This window comes from Myotis lucifugus, unplaced genomic scaffold (genome assembly GCF_000147115.1).
Source record: "Myotis lucifugus unplaced genomic scaffold, Myoluc2.0 scaffold_884, whole genome shotgun sequence".
Lineage (NCBI taxonomy): Eukaryota > Metazoa > Chordata > Mammalia > Chiroptera > Vespertilionidae > Myotis > Myotis lucifugus.
In genome coordinates, this window is record NW_005871932.1 from 136,247 (window position 1) to 156,835 (window position 20,589).

General features: G+C 56.1%; 1 protein-coding gene across 1 annotated transcript in view; it reads right to left on the reverse strand.

Annotated features, from left to right (window-relative positions):
* The window catches only part of CUNH10orf90 (chromosome unknown C10orf90 homolog), a 28,744-nt gene extending 9,331 nt beyond the window's left edge, over positions 1 to 19,413 (reverse strand). The window contains 4 exon segments of the mRNA XM_023747468.1: positions 81 to 151; positions 153 to 257; positions 1,357 to 1,544; positions 18,102 to 19,413. Of these exon segments, the coding sequence (XP_023603236.1) occupies positions 81 to 151; positions 153 to 257; positions 1,357 to 1,544; positions 18,102 to 19,413 (1,676 nt within the window).
* Positions 19,414 to 20,589: the final 1,176 nt, after the last annotated feature.

Sequence of the window (20,589 nt, forward strand, 5' to 3'; positions counted from 1 at the left end):
CAGCGGGGGACCAGCACCTGGGTGCCGGTTCCCAGCCGAGGATCCCCCAGTCCCCCCGCCCCCAGCCACCGAGCTCACACTAAGCGGATGGGGGACGCGTGAACTGCCTTCTGCTGGCGCGGACGGGAAGGGGGCCCGGCTTTCGGCCCCGGGCTCTCCTGGCGCTGGGCCCGCCTCTGCTGCGCCATGAGCTCCAGCTTCTTCAGCCGCTCTTGCGAGCGAGAGATGAACTGCGGCCTCCGGGCCTCCAGTGCTTCCTGAGGGAGCCGGGAAAAGAGATTATTTTTTAAATGTATTTTTATTAGAGGCCCAGTGCACAACATTCATGCACTGGGGGGTGGGGGAGTTCCCTCAGCCCGGCCTGCACCCTCTCTCAGTCCGGGACTCCTCAGGGGATGTCCGACTACTGGCTTAGGCCCGCTCCCCACGGCTTCTGGGAGCTCCTGCGTTGAGTGTCTGCCCCCCAGTGGTCAGTGCACGTCATAGCGACCAGTCATTCTGCCATTTGGTTGATTTGCATATTAGCCTTTTATTATATAGGATTGATTTCAGAGAGGAGGGGAGAGGGAGAGAGAGAGAAACACCAATGATGAGAGAATCATGGATTGGCTACTTCTTGCACGCCTCACACTGGGGATCGAGCCCCTCAACCAGGAATTGAGCCGTGACCTCCTGGTTCATAGGTTGCTGCTCAACTAATGAGCCAGGCATTTCTAAGAGAAGGGACACGGGGAGGGGCACACCCATCTGACTGGCCAAGGAGCTGAGCAAGAGAACAATTCAGGGACCAAAAGTGTCAGTGAGTAATCTGGTCCCCATTGCTTCCCACCGGCTCATGGAAAGGCGGCCCAGCCCCATGATGGCACAGGCCCTCCCAGGCCCCGTGGCCCCTGCACACGGCGGACTAGAACCGACATCAGGGTTGTGAGAGCAAAGGCAACCGTCTACCATCCTTTCTTCCACCGGCCACCCTGTCCATTCGTTCATTTCCCACAGGCCCAAATCAGATGCCCTAAATTCCATCTTCCAGGGACCTGAGGGGGAGGGATGGGAGCGTCCTGAGCCCCTTACTCCTGGGGGGAGGTGGGGAGTGGGGGGTGGGGGACTGGGAGCCTGAGGAAGCTGAGACCCAGGTCGTCCGCCAGCGTCACACACGTGCCTTTTCAGGAGAAACGGCGATTGTGCCCAACAGACGTCACGGTCTCCGTGACTCACACTGTGACACAGGGGCCCAGAGAGGTTAGGGCACCTGCCCAGAGGCACACAGCCTCAACGAAAGGCGAGACAGGTCTCCAGCCTCAGCGGCCAAAGTGAGGTCACGTGACCCCGAGAGCAGTCTCCTGCGGAGGGCCTCACCTGCAAGGTCAAGGAGGGGCTGGCTGGTGGTTGCTGGCACTCGGAGCAGCCCTCCCGCAGGTCGGGGGTCTCCGGCTCCTTGGCGAGCGCAGGCTCGGGCGGCGCGGGCTCGGGCCCGGGGATGGCAGCGGCCTCCCGCGTCTGGCACTCCTTCAGCTGCAGCACCAGGTCGCAGCAGGTGACGTCTCCTGGGGGGAGGGGAGAGTCCAGTTAGCAGCGAGTTTCTCCTGGCCCCTCGCCGCCGAGAGACGCGGAACGCAGAAGACCATTTTTAAAACGGAAACGCCAGCGGGTTATTAACGGGCCTCGTTAAGCGGACATCACGGCTCATCACAGACCCCCGGCCGCCCTGGTCACGGGGAGGAGTGCCCGTGGGCGGCCAGCCCTCACGACCCGCTAACGATGCCGCGGCGTGTCCCCTGGGCTGCTGACAGTCAAATGCCCCTCCCCCCCCCCACGCTGAGATGAACCTTTCTGTTCTGTGCTGCAGGTAAGTGTGTCCAAAGTCATCACCGCTTGTTGTCTGGGGACAGAGGACAGCTTTATCTTGCGTTTGCTATGATCATGATGTAAGATGGGGGGGCTGACTGCTTCCTCCTGGATGTGCCTGTGGGATCATCCCTGATCCACGTGGCCCTGCCTCTCCCAGCTCACCTCCCAGCTGCCCCTTCTCCCCCCGTGGGGGGAGGGGAAGCAGGACCAGCCGTTTCCACGGGAGCAGGCTCTGCCTCCCGCATGGAGAAGGCTGTCCCTCTGAGGCCCTACTGTGCGCAAGGCCAGCATCCCCGAGGCTGAGAAGGCCGCTCCCAGGGCACAGCAGCTCTCAGGCTCAGCTGGGGCGGGTGTGCGATGCTGCTCTGAAGGCTGCAGGTCGGGCACAGTGACTCTGGGCCAGGTACCCGGTTCAAATCCCTCCTCCACCGCCCTCAGCCCCATCTGGAAAGTCAAGTCACTACTATAATGAGGTAATATTGTCCCATATTGTTTATTTATTTTCATTATTAGGATAGCATCTATTTTTATAAATTGACCTCTGTATGTAATAATCAAGCTATGTATATACTTTATATAATCAGATTTTATAGGAGAACATATCTGCATTATTAAGATACATGTTGAAATCAAGCTAATGACATAATAAAACATGAGCAGCGTCGCTGTCATTCTGGCTGGGACCGCTATTGCCTGGCAGTTGTTGGAACGATACACCGAGTTTCCCCTTCTTGACCAGCATGAATGGGAAATGGGCAGGTGAGCCTGCCGGGGGCTCGCTGGATGCGACCACGGGGACGCTGGAGTCGCACCTGCTGGGGGAAGCGCATCTTTGGCCTCCGCTCGGCGGCCACTGGCCTCCAGCCAGACCCTGGCTGGTTTCACGCGGAGATGCGCGAAGGAAATGAGCCACATGAAAGAGCCCATTGAAGAGCTTAATAAATGCGACCAAAGATGGGGCCTACGGCGTGAGACACAGAGTCAGGGGTGTAAAGCGCTGTTGGGAGCTCTGATCGCAGAACCCCCTCCTCAATGCCTCTCAGGACTCTGGCCGGGGAGTCCCCGCTGTGGGGCCGGGCAGGGAGCAGACAGGCCTGACCCAGGACACCTCCACTTCCTGCCTCTCAGGTTGGCCCTGGTCCTCCCTCCGCCCCCAGCCAGACCCTCATTTCCTGAGCAAGGTCTGGAAGCCCCATTTTGTGGAGATAGAAATACCTCCCAGGGTCCCAGGTCAGAGAAGGAAGTGAATTGCAAGCCGTGGGACCACGTGGAAAAGGCGCGGGCTCTGCCCCTCAGCCCTGCGGGGCCCTGGAGGCCCGCTCGCCTGGCACACGTCCCTTTTCTGGTTTTCTCTGCACTTCTTACAAACCGCTATCATGCCAACCCCCACCCCGCTGGACACCGAGGCCCCGTGCACAGCCTCTGCTAAGAACGCCGCTCCCTTTGAAGAACGATTTTTGAAAATTAGACTAGAGACACTCCCTGGGCCTCTGAGGAGCAGCACAGGTGCATGGAAATAGCAACGAAGGAGAAATCTCAGGGCCAAGCGAGGCGGCATCCCGGCCGGCCGGCCAGACCGCAGGCAGCTGCAGAGAGCGAGAGCCCGGCGCTGGCTGGTCTCTGCCTTCCTCGCCCCGGACCTCGAGGCTTACACGGCTCACGTCCTCCCCGTCCCGTCGCGTCCCCTTCCCAGGTGACCATCACGTCCCGATGAAGGAAACAGGTGGTGTCGCCGCAGACAGACGCTCCGCCCCATCGCTCCGTTACGAGCGGACTTCCTGAGCTATTCCTCCCTGGTCGCTGAGAGCAAGTCATAGAAAGCAAACAGGCTTGGTGTATGAGCTGGCCCGAGAGAGCCCTCAGCTCCAGGAACACGGAAATGTGTGTAACTGTCTCAAATGCTACGTAAGCACCTGAGTCTAGTAACAGCGTTTCCCCTTCGCCCGCAGCGGGGAGGATGTCTCTGTGGACATACACTTCTCACTGTCTTATTGAAAACCATCATTTTGGCCCGACTGGTGGCTCAGCGGTTGAGCACCGACCTATGAACCAGGAGGTCACCGTTCGATTCCCAGTTAAGGGCACATGCCTGGGTTTCAGGCTCGATCCCCAGTGTGGGGCCTGCAGGAGTCAGCCGATCAATGTCTCTCTCTCTCTCTCTCTCTCTCTCCCCCTCTCTCTCTCCCTTCGTCCCTCCCTCCCTCCCTCTCCCTTCCTCTCTGAAATCAATAAAAATATATATATTAAAAACAAAAAAGAAAATCATTTTGGAGCCATGGGAAGAAGTCACTGAAAATGACAATGTGTCCTCTATCCGCCGGGGGACCGGAGAGAGGCCGGCGCTTCCATTCCCGCGAGCTGTCTCGTGTCGGCTGGGGAGGAAGCGCCTTCCTTCCGGCATTTACAAATGTTCGGTCCATGCAGCTGAGGCTGTTTCACATCCCGGGCACCACGGGCAGCGAGTTTCGCAGATGACTTGGGGAGGGGGCGTGCACTGTACTTTCCTATGCCCACCCCACCCCGCCCCCTTTTGGGGATAGACTACCCAGCTTATCCATGGTTTCAGAACAGCAGGAAAAAGGGTGCTTGATTCGTTCTCATCCTGCGTTTAGACCTCTCAGTGCCCCCACACATGTCCCTAACGCTTCTCTCAGGAAGGCCAGACGCCCGGTGTCACACCCTCGGGTTCTACCCGGTTCCTGCCGCCTTTGTTCCTCATCTTGATCCCTTTCCAAGGGATCTTTTGGGCCACACTGGAAACACAGTGCCCTTTAAAGAGCACGATTCCAGGCACAGACTGTCTGTAGGGTGCATCGGCGCTGGCTGATGGAAGACAAATGCTTATTAGAATGGCCATTGTTCACATCTTGCATGTGAGCCTGAGGGGAAGCGGGGTGTTGGCACTGTTTTGCCCGTGTCTGTAAGTCTAAAATAGTTCAAGCTCAGATGGGTTTTTAAAGGGTCACTGGTGACGGGTGAGAAGAAACTTGACAGAGGGGTCGTTTTTCATGGAGTTGAAAGTCGCTTCCCAGAAACTGAATGTGACTCACTCTCTCTGCATCTGTCAATCTACCAGACGCGGCACAAACGTGTTGGCAAACTCCTGTGCTGCCTTTGTTAACACACCCGATGCTGCTCGGCACGGTTCACGGTTCCAGCCATCGGCTGCTGGGCAGAGACGGGCCATCAGCTACTCGGACTCGCACCCGGGTCAGCTCCGTTCCCCAAGCACCTGTGCGGGCCGCGGGAGCGGTCAGGGCACGGGCTCTCCCAGGACGGCCACATGTGCAGCATGACATCATTTCAGAAAGGTGGCAGGTATTTCAAATACAAATGAAGGAGAGGATTTGGAACTGCCCCCCTCCCCCCAGACCTGGTGTCTCCTCCCCCCTGGCTCCACCTCCCATTAACCATGTGACCGTGCACAGGTCACCCAACCCAATCTGGCCTCAACTTACTCATCTGGACAATGGATAATAACCATCCTGTCCTGGGAGGGGGAAATGGGCGCTGCGAACTGAAAAGGAAGAGTGCGCTGAGTGAAGGTGAGTGTTACGGTTTAACAGCCCTAAGACAGCCCGTAGGTAAGGCACAGCCTTATAAACATGATCCCTCCTATGATATAGGTAGACCCTCATTTCAAATGCAGGAGGGATTGTACACTCGGGGAGACAGTCCGCTCCCTCCTTGACCAGGTCCCTGCCCAGGTCCCAGGCTGCTTTTCCTGCCCATTTTGTTAAACTAACTGGATGCAGGCCCGTGAGGGGCACTGTGGGTTGGAGGCTGTGCCCACCTTATGTGGGGCAAGCCCAGCCGTCCTCCTGGGCCCGCGGGAGCTCTAGGGGAGGGGGGCTCTGCTCTCCAGCCCCACGGACTCTGGTCTTGTCCCTTACCTAGTGCCCTGTCCGGGCTTCTCCGCTGGGAAGCAGGCCAGAAGGAGGCATGCGGAGGTCACTGCAGGGCCCGGAAGATCTGCGACCCTCAGGTGACCTTCACATGCAAAAAGGGACCTGAAGGGCAGCCCGGCCCAGCCCTCTGAGCCCAGGTCAGGGGGATGCTAAGATCTGCACTGGGAAGGGGGCGGGTGGGGGAGCATCGGTGGGGTTCCTGCCGAACCTCTGCTCTGCCCTGACGGTCCTCAAGGTGGGCGCACGCGTACAAACACTCAGAACCTCTCAGAAAAGCCCCGTCGCGGTGGGACCAGCTCTGGGGTCACAGGAGTGTGCCCTGGGACCAGGGAGGAGAACGCAGTGAGAATCAGCAAGGCAGGGGGTCCCCCACCAGCCGGCAGAGCCCACCCTGCCCAGATCTGGAGGCTTCGGGGAGCCCCCTCCCACCCCGTGAGGACACAGCGATGACGTGCGTGCGGGGCAGCCAGGCCTCCTGAGGCCACAGCCTGTGGTTATTTATACACTGGGTGGTGGGGGGGGGGATCTTTTCCTCCATGAAGATGCCTTTCTCCCATGAACGCTAATGAGAGCCAAGTGGCCACACGGACGGCCTTTTGTTTTTCAGATTGTCTAAAAATAAAACGCGCTGAAGAAAAACACATGTATTGTTTCTATTTGCGATGGTAAAAACACAAACCCAGAGGAGACAGAGAGTGGCTGCCCGGGAGATCCAGCTCCTTCCCGGGTCCCCGCAGGCGGGCGACCTGTCCCGGCCAGGCCTAGCGGCCGGACAGCAGCAGCTGCCGCTCCAGGTGTGGGCGAGGCAGTTTCGGGAACGCCCTGTGGTCCCTGGAAAGCACACCCGCCCCTCATTTGATGGCCAGGACGTGAGTTGTCAGGGCAGGCCCTGTATTGAGGTTCCACACAAGAGCCGTGGTCCCGGAACGTTGCCGGTGAAGAAGATAACGGAAGAGGGGGTCTCACAGAGTCCCGATGACTCGCGTTCTACACGTGCAGTTACCAGGAGGCACGGCAGGAAAGCAGACGGCACCCCTCGGGCAGCATGAAATCACACTCAGACACACCCACGTCCTTTCAAAGGCCCGTGGCAGGAAAGGCGGCGATAAAGTGTTAACACCTGTCAAAACCCTGACAGCACCACGGGCCACGCTCACCCTGTCACCGCACAGCCACCCCGCACGTGAACTTCCGGTCGCCTCGTCTCCCCGAGCGTGGTGGTTCCAAAAGCGGCCACACCTGTGGAATGTGAGGCAGGAGGGGGATGCCTTGGCCCGGAGGCCCTCCCACCCTCGCCCTCATGATGGCAAAGCCACGCCAGTCCAGCGGAGCCGGTGCTGGACCTCCGCGGCCTCGAGGAGACCTGGAGACGAAGCCCGTTCCCGACTGGCCCGGCCTCATCTACGCTCCTCTGGCCTGTTTGCCTGAGCCGCTCGCTCTGCTCAGGGGCTGGCGGGAGCCTTCCTGGCCCTCCCTGGGCCGGCACAGTGGCAGGTGCTGCCAGCCACGGGGCTGCAAGGGCCCAGGGGCAGGGGACAGTGGGGCTGTGTGCGCCTGCTCAGTGGGACGGGCGTGAGGGAAACCTCACGCGGACAGAGCTCATTATGGCCACTTCACCGTGGACATCAGTTCCAGCCCTTTTCTGCTCCGAAAGCGTTTATGAACTAAGTGGGAAACTTGAGCGGTTCCGACTTCCCGTGCTCTCTGCACTCCGTCTGAGCAGACGGCCAGATGGGTAGACAATTAGACAAAAGCCAGGTGGGTGGAGGAGCGCAGACAGAAGCAGAGATCAATTACACTCCGACGGAAACCGGTTCCTTCCGACGGAGCCGGCCCTTGCGGCGACGGCTTTCCCCTGGATTTGAAATTACCCGTTTCCCAGCCCTGACGCGACCACCAGCCTCGCCGTGTGAGGGAATTCTCAGGAAGGAAGCCGGAGATCCGCTTCAGAGGCCACGCGGCCCAGACAGCAAACCCCGGCGCGTGTGTCATCAGGGAAAACGAGGTGGGCAGACTCCGTCTACGATGCGAAGGGGGTTGCATTTCCTGGCAGGAAACATCACCCGCATCTTACATGGACGTTTCTCTGCTGGAAAAGGAGTTAAGGGATGAGTTTGGTTTGGGGGACGCTTTAATTTTAAGTGCCCTGCCCCGTGACACAAGGGACTCTTGCAGAATAACACGGAACAACACGCAACGTTCACAAGTTCACTGCCTTCCGGGATGGCCGTCGGGGAGGTGGTGTTGGCTGAAGCAGTCACGGCATGTGGTTCATATCCCAGTGAAGCCGTCGGAAATGCATCTTAAAAAGGCAAGACCGTTCACCACGCTGATAGGCATGTGGCTGGCAGATTTGAACAGGGGGGACCCCTGGGAGTCACATGGTATCAGGCCGACAGCGCTTCATGCTTAGCAGGTGGAGCCGAAGTGAATTACGCTGTTGGGCACTTGGCATCCTGGGCTTTGCTGGTCCTGTGACTCACACTCCCATGTCTTTGGGCTGAGGAACTCATTCAACTCGGCGGCAGGGACTCGGGCTTGTGTGCGTTCAGTTTCAGGGCGTACGACGCTTCACATCCAATTACATCCCCTTAAGAGCCCTCTTCCGCCTTTCCCTGCGGACCGCGGGCTCAGTGCCCGTGTGCTGGCGCGCTCGGTGCTGAGGACAGAGGCCCAGCCGGGAGCTGGGCCCCAGAGCTCGGTGGTGTCTCAGTCCAGTCCAGGTTGTCTGAAATGCCAGCCTCTGGGGTGTGGTTGACATCATCGATGGATTTCTACCAGGAAACCCCCAGGAAACAGGCGTGCAGGCAAACCCTGGCTCTCGGACTCCTCCCATCGGGGACAATTCGGTTCTCGAACAGGTTGTTCACGGGGCGGGGGGCGGGGAGAGAAGGTGTCGTGGTTAACTTGGGTTCTGGACCTGAAAACCCTTTCACGCCGACCCCTCAGCATGGCAAGAAGCGGGTCTCAGGCCACAAAGGAGAGAACGCGCCAGGACGTGTCAGTTTACAGCTAAACCCGTGTTGTTAACATCTCAGGAGCTGCGTCGTGAACATATATATAGTTTTGCTTTTATTGCTGGTGAAATGGACAATTAGCACAATTTTAAAGAGGCCATCAAGAGCGCTAACGTTGCAAAGGGTGTGAAGGAAACAATGACCACAGGCCGCTGACCAGGGAGAAGAACTGCTGATTGGGATGAAGGAGAGCAGTCAGCCGGTGACAGCATTTCGGAGGCAGTGACACGCGAAAAAGTGAAAATGCTGCATCTGACCCCCTGGGTGAGCGCGGAGACTGACTCCTTTAGGCTACGAGGGGGCGGTTCCATACATTTAGGAAAAGAAGTGTCTACTGATGGACTACACAGTGCATTAGACATGTCCTGTATATGAGGAAGGTAAAAACGGGGGTCATCTGGGGGGTCTGCAACGAATTAATTCACTCTACATGATTTCTAATGGGAAAAATGGCCCGGTTTTCAAATTGCCTCTTGCACAGCCGTCCGGAACAAATTAAGTTTGAGGACCGAGGTTCCACTGGGTGTCTTCAGAGTAAGACTCGCGTTAGCTCCATAGACGCAGCTTTCGTACCGATTGGAGGCAGGGCCCGTGCCTTCCCTCGCGCAGTGGGGAGAGCGCCCACGGCCCGAGTGAGACCGGAAGCCCTTGGCCCTGACCTCTTTCCACGACCACATCCTGTTTGCAGCCCTGCAAGCTCCCAGGGGCCCGAGGACAGGTCCCATTTGTCCTTGGCTCCCGCCCCCTGGGACGTCCTGCTCCATCCGGCTCAGGCCACCTTCCCCCGGAGACGTCACGGGTCTCGCCCTGGGAATCCCCGCTCGCTCCGCAGGCTCAGCGCCGGCCGATTATCCGAGGGACTGGCTTTGACTGGTGCATTTCTCTCCTCCCTGGAGCCCGAGTGCACCTCGGGACAGAGGAAGTTATCTTTCCTGTCAGCGTCCCCGGCAGCACGGGGCACAGTGGTTCACCTCTACTGTTTTCCGTCGGAGTTTAAAATGTGGGATTTCTGCTTTCCAGGTGTCTCCATGCACATGCCTGTTCCCGCCAGACCCACCACTATTGGGTGGTGTCACAATGACTCCTCGTCTCTAAAGGCAGGAAAGTCAGAGGACAATAGTGGGAATGTCAAATCCAAGTTCAAAATGACCTGGGGTCTCTACGCACTAGCCCCGCGGGTGCGGCTCACCGTCAAGGTCCACATGACATGGAAAAAATAACATCCTCGCCCGAGGACTAACAACAACCACCAAGAGTATAATGCATCACGATGACTAGAGTTTAACCTACAAGTATATAGTTCATTTACATATGCAAATCCATGTCATTCCCCATGTTTACCAAATAAAGGAGAAAAGTCCCAGTATTATCCTAATAGGTACATAAAACATATGACAGTATTCAACATCCACGCACTTTTAAAAAAAGCATTCATGAAATTAGGAATGGAAACAATGGAATAACCTGAATAAAAAATGGGCAAAGGATTTGAATCGACATTTATCCAAAGACGACGTGTAAATGGCCAACAGGCACCCAACAAGATACTCCACATCAGTAGGGAATCATCAGGGGAATGCACATCAGAACCATCATGAGATACTATGGCTGTTATCAGAAAAATAAGAAAACAGCAAGTGTGAGCAAGGGTGTGGGGAAGCTGGGAAGCTAGTGCGCTAGTGCCTTGCAGGCGGGGATGTGACGTGGTGTGGCCGCTGTGGAGAATGGAGTGGCGGGCCCTAGCCGGTGTGGCTCAGTGGATAGAGCATCGGCCTGAGGACTGAAAGGTCCCAGGTTCGATGCCTGGTCAGGGCACAGGCCCGGGTTGTGGGCTCGATCCCCAGTGTGGGAGGCCTGCAGGAGGCAGCCGATCCATGATTCTCTCTCATCATTGATGTTTCTCTCTCTCTCCCTCTGCCTTCCTCTCTGAAATCAATACAAATATATTTTTTAAAAAAGAAAGAAAATGGAGTGGCGGGTTCTCAGAAAGTCAAACACAGAACTGCCATGTGACCCAGCAATTCCACTACCGGGTCTGTGTATAACCAAAGCAGAGACTCAGGCAGACATTTGCACACCCATGTTCATAGCGGCGTGACTCACACGAGCCGAGAAGTGGAAGCAACCCCAGCGTCCCTGACAGGTGAGTGCCTGTGCCGGCAGCAGGATACGACTCAGCCTTAACAAGGACGGCAATGCCGACGGGGCTACCACATGGATGGACCTGGAGGACATCACGGGAAGTGAGAGAAGCCAACCACAAAAAGACAAATATTGTACGATTGCGTGTAGAGGAGGTCCCTAGAGTATTCCAGTTCAGAGAGATAGGGACTCAATTGAGGGGACATTTTTAAAATAAAATAATCAAAATCTGTAAAGGTCTTACGGCAGCCAGTCTCCCACAGCCTGACTCCTGCCAGAATGAGCTGCATCTAATGCCGACGGTTCACACCTAGCAGGGTCTAATGTATTCTCCACCTTTCAAATTCACAGGCAGGAACAGAGTAGCTTTTATGAGTCAGATAAGATTCAAGAGGCATGACATTTTCTAGAACAAAAGGATGACATATATTAGGGAAATTCTTGTAGAAACACGAACTTGATAGATGATTGGCATTTTCAACCAGTAGAGAAATATTATCTCATCAATAGTCTGTGGACATCGGGTAAAGCATTTAGGAAAAACAGATCCCGGCCTTCCACCCTCGGGGGAAATCTATCCAGAGGGATGACAGACATAAAGGAAGGAACTAGAGGGGAATGGAAGCCAGAGAAGGCCATTCTGAGCCTGTCGGTGAAAACAAAGGAAAAGGGGTTAAGAAGAGAAGAATAACATCTGAATGTCAGAAATTACCATCGACAGACATGATGACTAAATGCAGCGTGGTATCCTGGATGGGTTCCTGGAACAGAAAGAGGACATTAGTGGGAAAACTGGTGAGATCTGAATGAAGACTGCAGTTCAGTTAACAGTATGGCACCAACCATTGATTCCTTAGTCTAATCCAGGGGTGGGCAAACTTTTTGACTCGAGGGCCACAATGGGTTCTTAAACTGGACCGTTTTGAGGCGAAGGCAACTGCAAAGAAGCAGATACAAGGAAAGCTCTCTGCCCTCCCCCTATCTGTCTAACAGCAAGATATACATTTACAAAGGGGTCCCTTCTCTCTCTTCTACAAGGAAGAAGAGAATCACCGGAGACCCTATAGACCCTATCAGCCTGGAGACGTCACCAGAGGAATCAACGTAAAGTTTACCAGCTTTTATCTCCCATTACTTTCCTCTTCTATATTCATCTTCTCACTCTGCCAACCTTGGAGGCCTACACCTGCTTTCCTTTGTCCTGTCCTTTCTCCACAAAATTAGTCTTTGTTGAAAATGCGACATATAAGCCAGAGTTCTAAGCCACCACTTTGAGTTCTTTTTCCCTGGGTAGCTCCCACATACACATGAACACTACATGTTAATAAACATATTTGTTTTTCTCCTGTTAAGTGGGCCTTTTCTTATAGGAGCCCCAGAAAGAAGTTAGGTGGAAGGGACATCATTTTCCACCCCCTACGTCCTCAGGAATGGGGCTCTGACTAGGGAGCCGTAGACTCAGATTCCAGCATAGGATTCAGCACAGACATTGTGAAAACACACCCTTGATGCAGCTGATGCTCTCCGCTGCTTAAGAACACCTTTCCACGGTCTCTGATAACAGCCGCTGGACCGTGTGAGACCACTAGGATCCACAGATGAGAGCTGTGGTCCTTCACCCACAGTCACGCCTTCATTACCATGTGGCTAAGACCTAACATGGGAAATACATGGCCCCGTGGTAGCAACGTGAAAAAGACGTCTGCATTTAACTACAAACTCCTTGCACAATGTAGTATGAGATGACTTTACGGCTGGTCCTACCACCTTCATTCACCTCTTAGTCTCCAACATGAGCCAGAAACACTGAAAAGTTCACACATTTTAGAAGGATCTGAGCCTCTGCTTTAGGATAACTTTGAAAACAGCAAAAGCAAACAAACAAGCAAAAAACATTAAGCCAGAGGAATTAAACACATCCCCTGTTTCTTGCATTTTTTTCTTTTCTTCAGCGTCATCTACATCTGAAACATAAACCTTTTCCTTACGGAATTCACCACGCTATTATCACTTCCTCTTTCTCACATCACGTCTACATTCATTTCCTGCAGACAGCTCAGGTGAGGACCAACGATGATTGCAGCAGGCTGAGTTCCCACCACGCACCGCCGTGTCCGGGGCTCCGGGTAAGTCACCTCACCGATAACACCAGGTCGGCCACGGGCAGAGTCGGAACTGAAACGGAGATGGGCCCCACTCCTACCCCCAGGGTGCTTCTGCCCGGTCCCCCTGAGGCTCACTGCTCTCATTCACAGGGTGCTCTGTAGCTTCCAATGTACAAATCCGGCCGTTGCCCCATCAGCCCGCTACAGGCCTCGAGTCCATTTCTCTTACCTCACATGGCAAACCTGAGCGAGTGGCCAATTAGAATGACTGTTCCCTAAACAACTGTGGGGACTCGACCCACTCATGCCATGGAGAGGGTGACTCAGAAAGCAGGACCAAGTCCTTTCCCCCACAGTGACAGCGGGTGGCTAACCAGAGCAACCTCGGGAGACCACAGGCTCTGGACAGTGATGGGACGGCACATTCAAGGTCATGGGGGGTGGGGGACCCCATCTCATCCACCTTGACCAAGAGCTAAACAAGTCAAAACACCTCCAACATATTTCTGTAACATTCTCTGGCGGGGGTGGCATTACATTGGACCATCTGAAGGACAATAAAGTTGCTCCATGCCAATACTTGATTATTCTGACTGAGTTCTTAGAGGGAACCAGCAGTCTGAGACCTTTTTCCCTCAGCTTTACAACCACGTGGGGGTGCTGCAGTTTCCCTTTACTTTCCCCCACCTACCTCCGGACCGGGAATGTCACATGGCGCCCCACCCTCTCCGAGCAGAGAGGCTTCGAGTGTGGCCCCGGGGAGAGGTGGCTTGAGAAAGAAAAGGCAGCAGGCCTGTGCGTGACCCTGACATCAGCAAGGCTTTGACATCAGCAAGGCTTTGTTGGGTCATCAGGATGACCTGTCCCCCCGGCACCCAGGTCCTGAGCAGGTGCTCCAGGCCCCTGGCTCCCGGCTGGGCGTGCCGAGGTCAATGCCCATGAATCGGACTTGGACCCTCACTGGGTGACCGTGCTGTCTAGAAGAAGGAAATGACCCTGACGACACAGAAAACGCATCACATGAAGAGGCCATAGAATTCTGGGTGTCAGTGCGTGAGAGAGGAGGCTGGGAGGGTGCACTGAGCGGTCAGCGCGGTGAGCGGAGGATTGCTGAGCAGGGTGGTCCGGAGTCAGAGCGCAGTGCGGCCGTGGTTCTCAGCCAAGAGTGGTTTGGTCCTCTCCCCGACCCAGTGCGTATCTGGAGACATTTACGTTTCTCACATGGTGGGGGGGGGGGCGGGCCTGGTGAGGGCTAGGGATACCGTACACATCCCACAGCGCTCCACAGAAAATGATCGGCCCAAATGCAGACACTGCCCGGGCCTCGAGGGAGAAGGCAACAGAGGGGTGGGGACCACTGAGTCAGCTATGGCCAAGGTCAAGGCGAGCTGCAGACATAAACCAAAATGTTCCCCTTCAATAGCAACCGTAGAAATGCCAGCTTCAGCGCAACAAAGCATGCATTCCCCCTGGCACCAGCCATTGGTTTCTTAGTCTAGACCAGCGATTCTCCACGGCGGGGTTCGCTCCCCGGGAATATTCGCAACAGGGTCCCTGCTCCCTCCTCTACAGGAAGGACAGAAGATCCTCTTGGCCAAGCCCACGTAGAGAGGGTCCTCACGGGGTTTCTCCGGGAGCCTGATGTACATGGCGCGTCAAGAACCTTACAAAGGCGGCTGCACTCTGATCGCAATATCCCACTTCAAGGATTATTTTTTTTTTAAAGAAAATCACCAGCATGTAGAAAAGCCTCCTGCGCCAAGTTTCCGCATTACTATCATCTCCAACGTGAAGAACGAGTAGCAACGCGAAGGCCCAGCAGTGAAGAAATCGCCAGGCTTTGATCGGTCCGTGAGGCACGTCATTTGGAAGTCCATAAACATTATCTTTGCAAAGTCCTGCTGATATCAGGAAACATTTATGACACGGTGCCAAGTGGCAGAGACCCAGGGGGAAATGACATGTGCAGCTGGAGCTCCGCTCTCTCACAGAAAGAAACAGACGTGCGTAGAGAGAAGGGGAGCAAGTTTACTAAAAATGAGCCATGCTTACTTCGGGGTACTGCGCTTCTTTATTCTGCCCTTTGCTGTTCTCAGGGCCTATCATGTGTTAATGTACGATGGTCTTAGTTGCCTCTGCCTGGACCTGCTGCCTTCCCTTCCCTTCCCATCCACGGGGCCATTCCCAAGACCACTGCCCAACAAAAGTCCATAAATACCCATCTCCGAGTTGAATTCCCAGAGAATCCAACATGCAGCACTGCAAACAGGGTGGAGTTCACCCTGGAGGATGGATGCCTCAGAATCAGCAAATTACAGCCTATGGGACCAACATGGGCCCCCACCTGTTTTTATAAATAAAGTTTTATTGGAACATAGCCGTGCTCATTCGTTCATTGTAACAGTGGCTACTTTCGTTCTACAACAGAAAAGTTAAGTAGTTGCTACAGACACCGTCTGGCCCCCCCAAAGCCATACTTAATCATTAATATCTGGTCCTTTACAAAAAAAAAAAAAAAAAAGCTTGCTGTGGGATTGGTGTGGCTCAGTGCTTGGTCATTGACCTATGAACCAGGAGGTCAGGGTTCAATTCCTGGTCAGGGCACAGGTCCGGGTTGCAGGCTCCATCCCCAGTGCGGGGCGTGCAGGAGGCACCCGATTGACGATTCTCTCTCATCACTCGTGTTTCTTTCTCCCTCTCCCTTCCTCTCTGAAATCAATGCACACATATTTTAAGAAAGAAAGCTCGCTGGCTCCGGATCATTAAGACAAATCTCGTTTGTAAGGTAAGGGCTCCCCAGTGTTTTCCAGCCCCTGGTGGGACTAGACGAGCTGAGTCTAAGGCAGATGGTCTGGTGGGCTGGACACAGACACGTGCTGGCTGTGGTGGCGCCTTCCCGCGGGCGGTATATGTGCTCCATGAACTAAACCCCACAGGCCCCTGCTGGGCGGAGTCTAGTGTCGGCACAGGGCAGACACAGCCCTCCGCGGGGACCTGGCAGGAATCCCTCTGTCCCACACGCCCAACAAGCCATTACAAGACTAATGACATGGCCATCGGCTGCTAAAATAGTCGCTGCTAGTGTTCGCGGAGAGAAATGGCGCGCCTTAAGGCGCGTAAGGGAAATGAATGCAACACGATTATCGTCATCAGTCATTAGTGAACGCTGTAGTTCATTATTAATAATGATGTATAATAGGATATTGTAAAAATTAAGTTACAAAATTTTTATTAAAACGTTTCTTACATACCATTGTATTGGCTGGGCTGCAAAAATACTCGTTGTGGGCCGCATGTGGCCCTCGGGCCGCGAGTTTGACATGCTTGGTGTAGATTATACTAGGACAGGGCGGATGGGGTAGTTAGAGCGTGGGAGCTGTGCCTATAAATCTCAGGCACAGAGTCCACAGCGTGGCCACGAAGGGCTTTCTTGTCACCTGGGAAGAAATACGTCCCATTGCACAGCAGATTCTGAGGGAGAGCCCACCCCCCGCCGGAAGGACAGGGATGTATGTGTGTGTGTGTGTGCGAGTGTGTGTACACATTTGTGTATGCAGGGTGGGGCAACAGTAGGGTTACAGCTATGAGTATGTGAAACGGTTTATTCTTGTATTATTATTTAGTAATCATTGTGCTATTCTTCATGGGAACGACTGTAACCCTACTTTTGTCCCACCTGTAGCTGAGGCGTGGGCCCCCCACGGGAGCCCCAGGATCTGCAGCTTTGAACTTCGGAGCTAAGGGACGCAGAGTCACACAGAATCTCTTGCCCTCACACATTTCACTTCGGGCAGATGAAGCGGAAATTCCTTCAAGCCTGAGGGGTTCTTCAAGAACCCCAAATGCACGCCCGTCTCCCCCCTGCACTCCGCCCGCACGGCTCAGGCGTCCCGACGGTCTGATCCCTCTGGGAGTGTGTCACCAGGCCTCACAGATCCCCGGGCCTTGGCTAGACATAAACCTGTCAAATTAATTACATCCTTTCATGTCTGCGCGCATTCCAGCTTTGACATATTTCACAGCCACTTTTGTTAATTAACACAGCGTTAATGGGTGGGAGTCGCACCGGGAAATGATCACGCACATGCTGCCCTTCCTATTTTACTGCCGTTACCTTTAAATATCGTCCCCACGTGGAAAGGCGCTCGTTCAGACGCCAGAGTCTCTCGCAGAGAGTAAAGCAGAAAATCGAAGTTTGCACAGAGAAAGAGCTTGGCCTCTGGCTGCGGCCCCGTTCCCTCCCAGCCTCCTGGAGCGGGCGTGGCGGGGTGGGGGGGTGGGGGGGCGCCCAGCAGGCCCGGGGACCCTGCCTGCCACGTGACATGGGAACAGCAGCACTTCCTGGCCAAGCTGCTCCACGAAACATGGCCGAGGAGACAGAAAACTCGGCTGCTGTCCGGCCTGGAGAGGCCCAGCTTTGCTTCCTTTAGAAAATGTCCTGTAATTAGTACACACACCCACACACACTCACACACACACACACTCATGCACATGTGCACACACTCACGCACACATGCACACATGCTCGCACATATTCACAAGCACATGTGCACGCCTGTTCACACACATCCACACATATGAACACACACAGGCACACACATACACATATGCGCGCACACACACATACACACACGCTCTATTATGGAGCCAACCCACAAATATCAGCCGTCTGATTGACAATGAAAGGGCAGGCTCTGGGCACCGTGGATGTGCAGACGCTGGGACCAGAGACAACCTCTGGGGCGGGGCCCTGTCCTCGCCTGCTCTGGGAGGACGCAGCCCACCCAACCCTAAGGTGACCTGGGCCACAGTTTCTGCCTCTGCACATGCTCTGGATGTGTCGTTGGAACAAAGCTTGGAGGGTCAGCCTCTCCTGATCCCAGGATCTCATCCCGGGGAGCCCGCCAGCACAGACACCGCAGGGTGCGGCCCGTGGACTGAGAGCTGCTTCTGGGAGGAGGTGAGTGAGGGAGAAGCTCGCCGTCCACCTGGCCGGGCATTCACCCCGGCACCTGGCCTATGGGGGCGGGGGGGCAGGGTGTCTGTGCTGGGGCCCCACCCGGTAAGCGAGCGTCACTCACCTGCCCGGTAGCTCCAGCCGGGAATGTGGATGGACAGCTGGTTGGCGTGAGCACTGGTGTGACCACCGGTGTGATGAGGAGTCCCGTGGTCCCCCTTCCCTTTCCTCGCCGTGATCTGCCGAGTCCCCGCATCTGCAAGTTCTGTGCTTTCCGTTGGAGGGGGGCCACTCCAAGGGCATGTGCCAGCCCCCAAGTGCACCTGCCCCAAGGAGGGGTGCAGGGCGGGGGCCCAGCGCGGGCCCTGGAGGCCGGAGACCTCCGCCAGCTGTGGCTTCAGGCTGCTGCTGATTGGCCCTCCGGTGGCTGGGCCGTCTGCCCCATCTGGTGTCCGTCTGTGAGAACTGCAGTTTAGGTTGAGCGACAGGACGGCCCTGTGCGTTTGGGGGCCGGCCAGCTGAGTTGGCTCCATGGGGACGGAGGGGGACCTGTCCGGAGAGCAGGTGGCGTTGGGGCACCGCCGAGACACCCTGAGGTGCACACAGGAGCTGAACAGCAGCGGGCCCTGCCCCGACCGCGGGCGGCCTGGGGAGAACCTGTCCTCCCCGCGGTCCACGCTGGCCACCCAGTACTGGCGTCCGTCACACAGCCGTGCATGGGCCTCCGGGAACCCCAGCCGCATCACAGGGCTGCTTCCGGAGGGTTCCGTGCAGGCGAGAGGTCCGTGGTGCCGACCTGGGTCAGCGCCGCTGGCCAGAGCAGGGGGGTCCCTGAGCTGAGGGTCCTGGGCCCGGCACCGGCTGCACAGCGGGTCCCCCCCGGTGCCCCACACCAGGGCCCTGGCTGGGGGGCCCACACGCCGGGCCGTGATGGTGATGGATGCAAACCCCTTCTGGGGGCTGCCGCCCGGCTGCTTTTCCTCTTTGGGGGTGAGCGCAGGCTCCGGTCCTTGCACCCCGGCCGGTGGCTGAGGTCCTAGCTGGCCGGGAAGGAACGCGAAGGCCCTGTTGATGGTGACTCCGCTGCGACTGGCCAGAGCGCGCTTCCCGGGCCACGTGGGCGGCTGAGCGTCGGCGCACAGTGCGGGCACGGCAGCCCCCTTCTCCTGGGGCTTGTTCTCATCGATCAGCTGCGAAATGACTAAGGACGAAATCATTTTCGTGTTGTGTGATGTCAGCGTCTCCTGCAAATGGAAAGAGATCGGAGTTATTCCAGCCACGTGTTCCAGCGTCCGTCCCAGCGCCGGCGCAGGCTCTCCACGGGCCGCAGGGCGCTGCACCCAACGCTCTCGTCCGAAGCCTGTACCCCCGCCTGACTCGGCCTCTGCACACGCAGCCCGGACCTGTGTGCAGACTGATTGCCGTTCTGGGCGCATCCTGCTGCCTGCGGAATCCTCTTCTCCCCCGGGTGTGTCCGCTCTGTTTATTATGGCGTTTGTGGGAGGGGAGCGTCCCATTTCTGTAATCACAGGCCCAAGAGCACTGGGTCAGACCCACGGCCCACAGGCTGATCTTGACAATCGTGAACTATGGGCACACGGTGCAAGGTTGGCATCTAAACACACTTCATGAACAGCACCCCCCCTTTTTTAAAAATATTTTTATTGATTTCAGAGAGGAAGGGAGAGGGAGGGAGAGGTAGAAACATCAATGGTGAGAGAATCATCGATCGGCCGCCTCCGGCACGCTCCCTGCCACTGGGGATCGAGCCCAAAACCGGGGCCTGTGCCCTGACCGGGAATTGAACGGTGACCTCCTGGTTCATCGGCCGACGCTCAACCACTGAGCCACGCGGGCCGGCCTTCCGCAGAATCGGCTTTGATAAAAGCCCCAACCAACCAGTCGGGAGGAAGGAGGAGGGGACAGCACACTCTGCTCCTCGATGCACGGCACAGGCTGGTCTGGGAAGCTCTGGTGACCACACCGTTTTCTCCTGAGACCCAGTAAGTGATGAAGGATCATGTCGGCCTCTCGGAAGTCGTCTCTGTGCGAGGGCTGCCAGCACGGGGAGCCACAGTCTGCTGGGCGTGAGCAACAGGCACGGGTTCCTCACCGTCCTGAAGCCTGGGCTCCCGAGGTCAAGGTGTCGGCGGGGTCCGTTCCTTAAGGTCGTCGTCGTCTGTTGGCTGGTGGGTGCTGTCTCCCCGTCCTCACAAGCTCTCCCCCTGGCCTGTCTGTGCCCATGACTTTCTCATAAGGACGCCAGTCACATGGGATCCCGGCCCCCCAGTGACCTCGTTAACCTCACTCACCCCTCAAAAGACCCCCCATCTCCCAGTACGGTCACCTTCAGAGGTCCTGGGGGTTAGAATTCCAACCTATACATTTGGGGGGACACAGTGTAGCCCATAACAGCCTGCAGTACATCCCTTTGTGTCCAGTTCGCCTTCTGGGGCCGGGAAACCAGGAGTGAGAGGGGACTGGGGAGCTGTTTGAGGTTCCCAAGGCAGGCTACTAATTTTTTTAAAATATATTTTTATTGATCTCAGAGAGGAAGGGAGAGGGAGAGAGAAAGAAACATCAGTGATGGGAATCATTGATCGGCTGCCTCC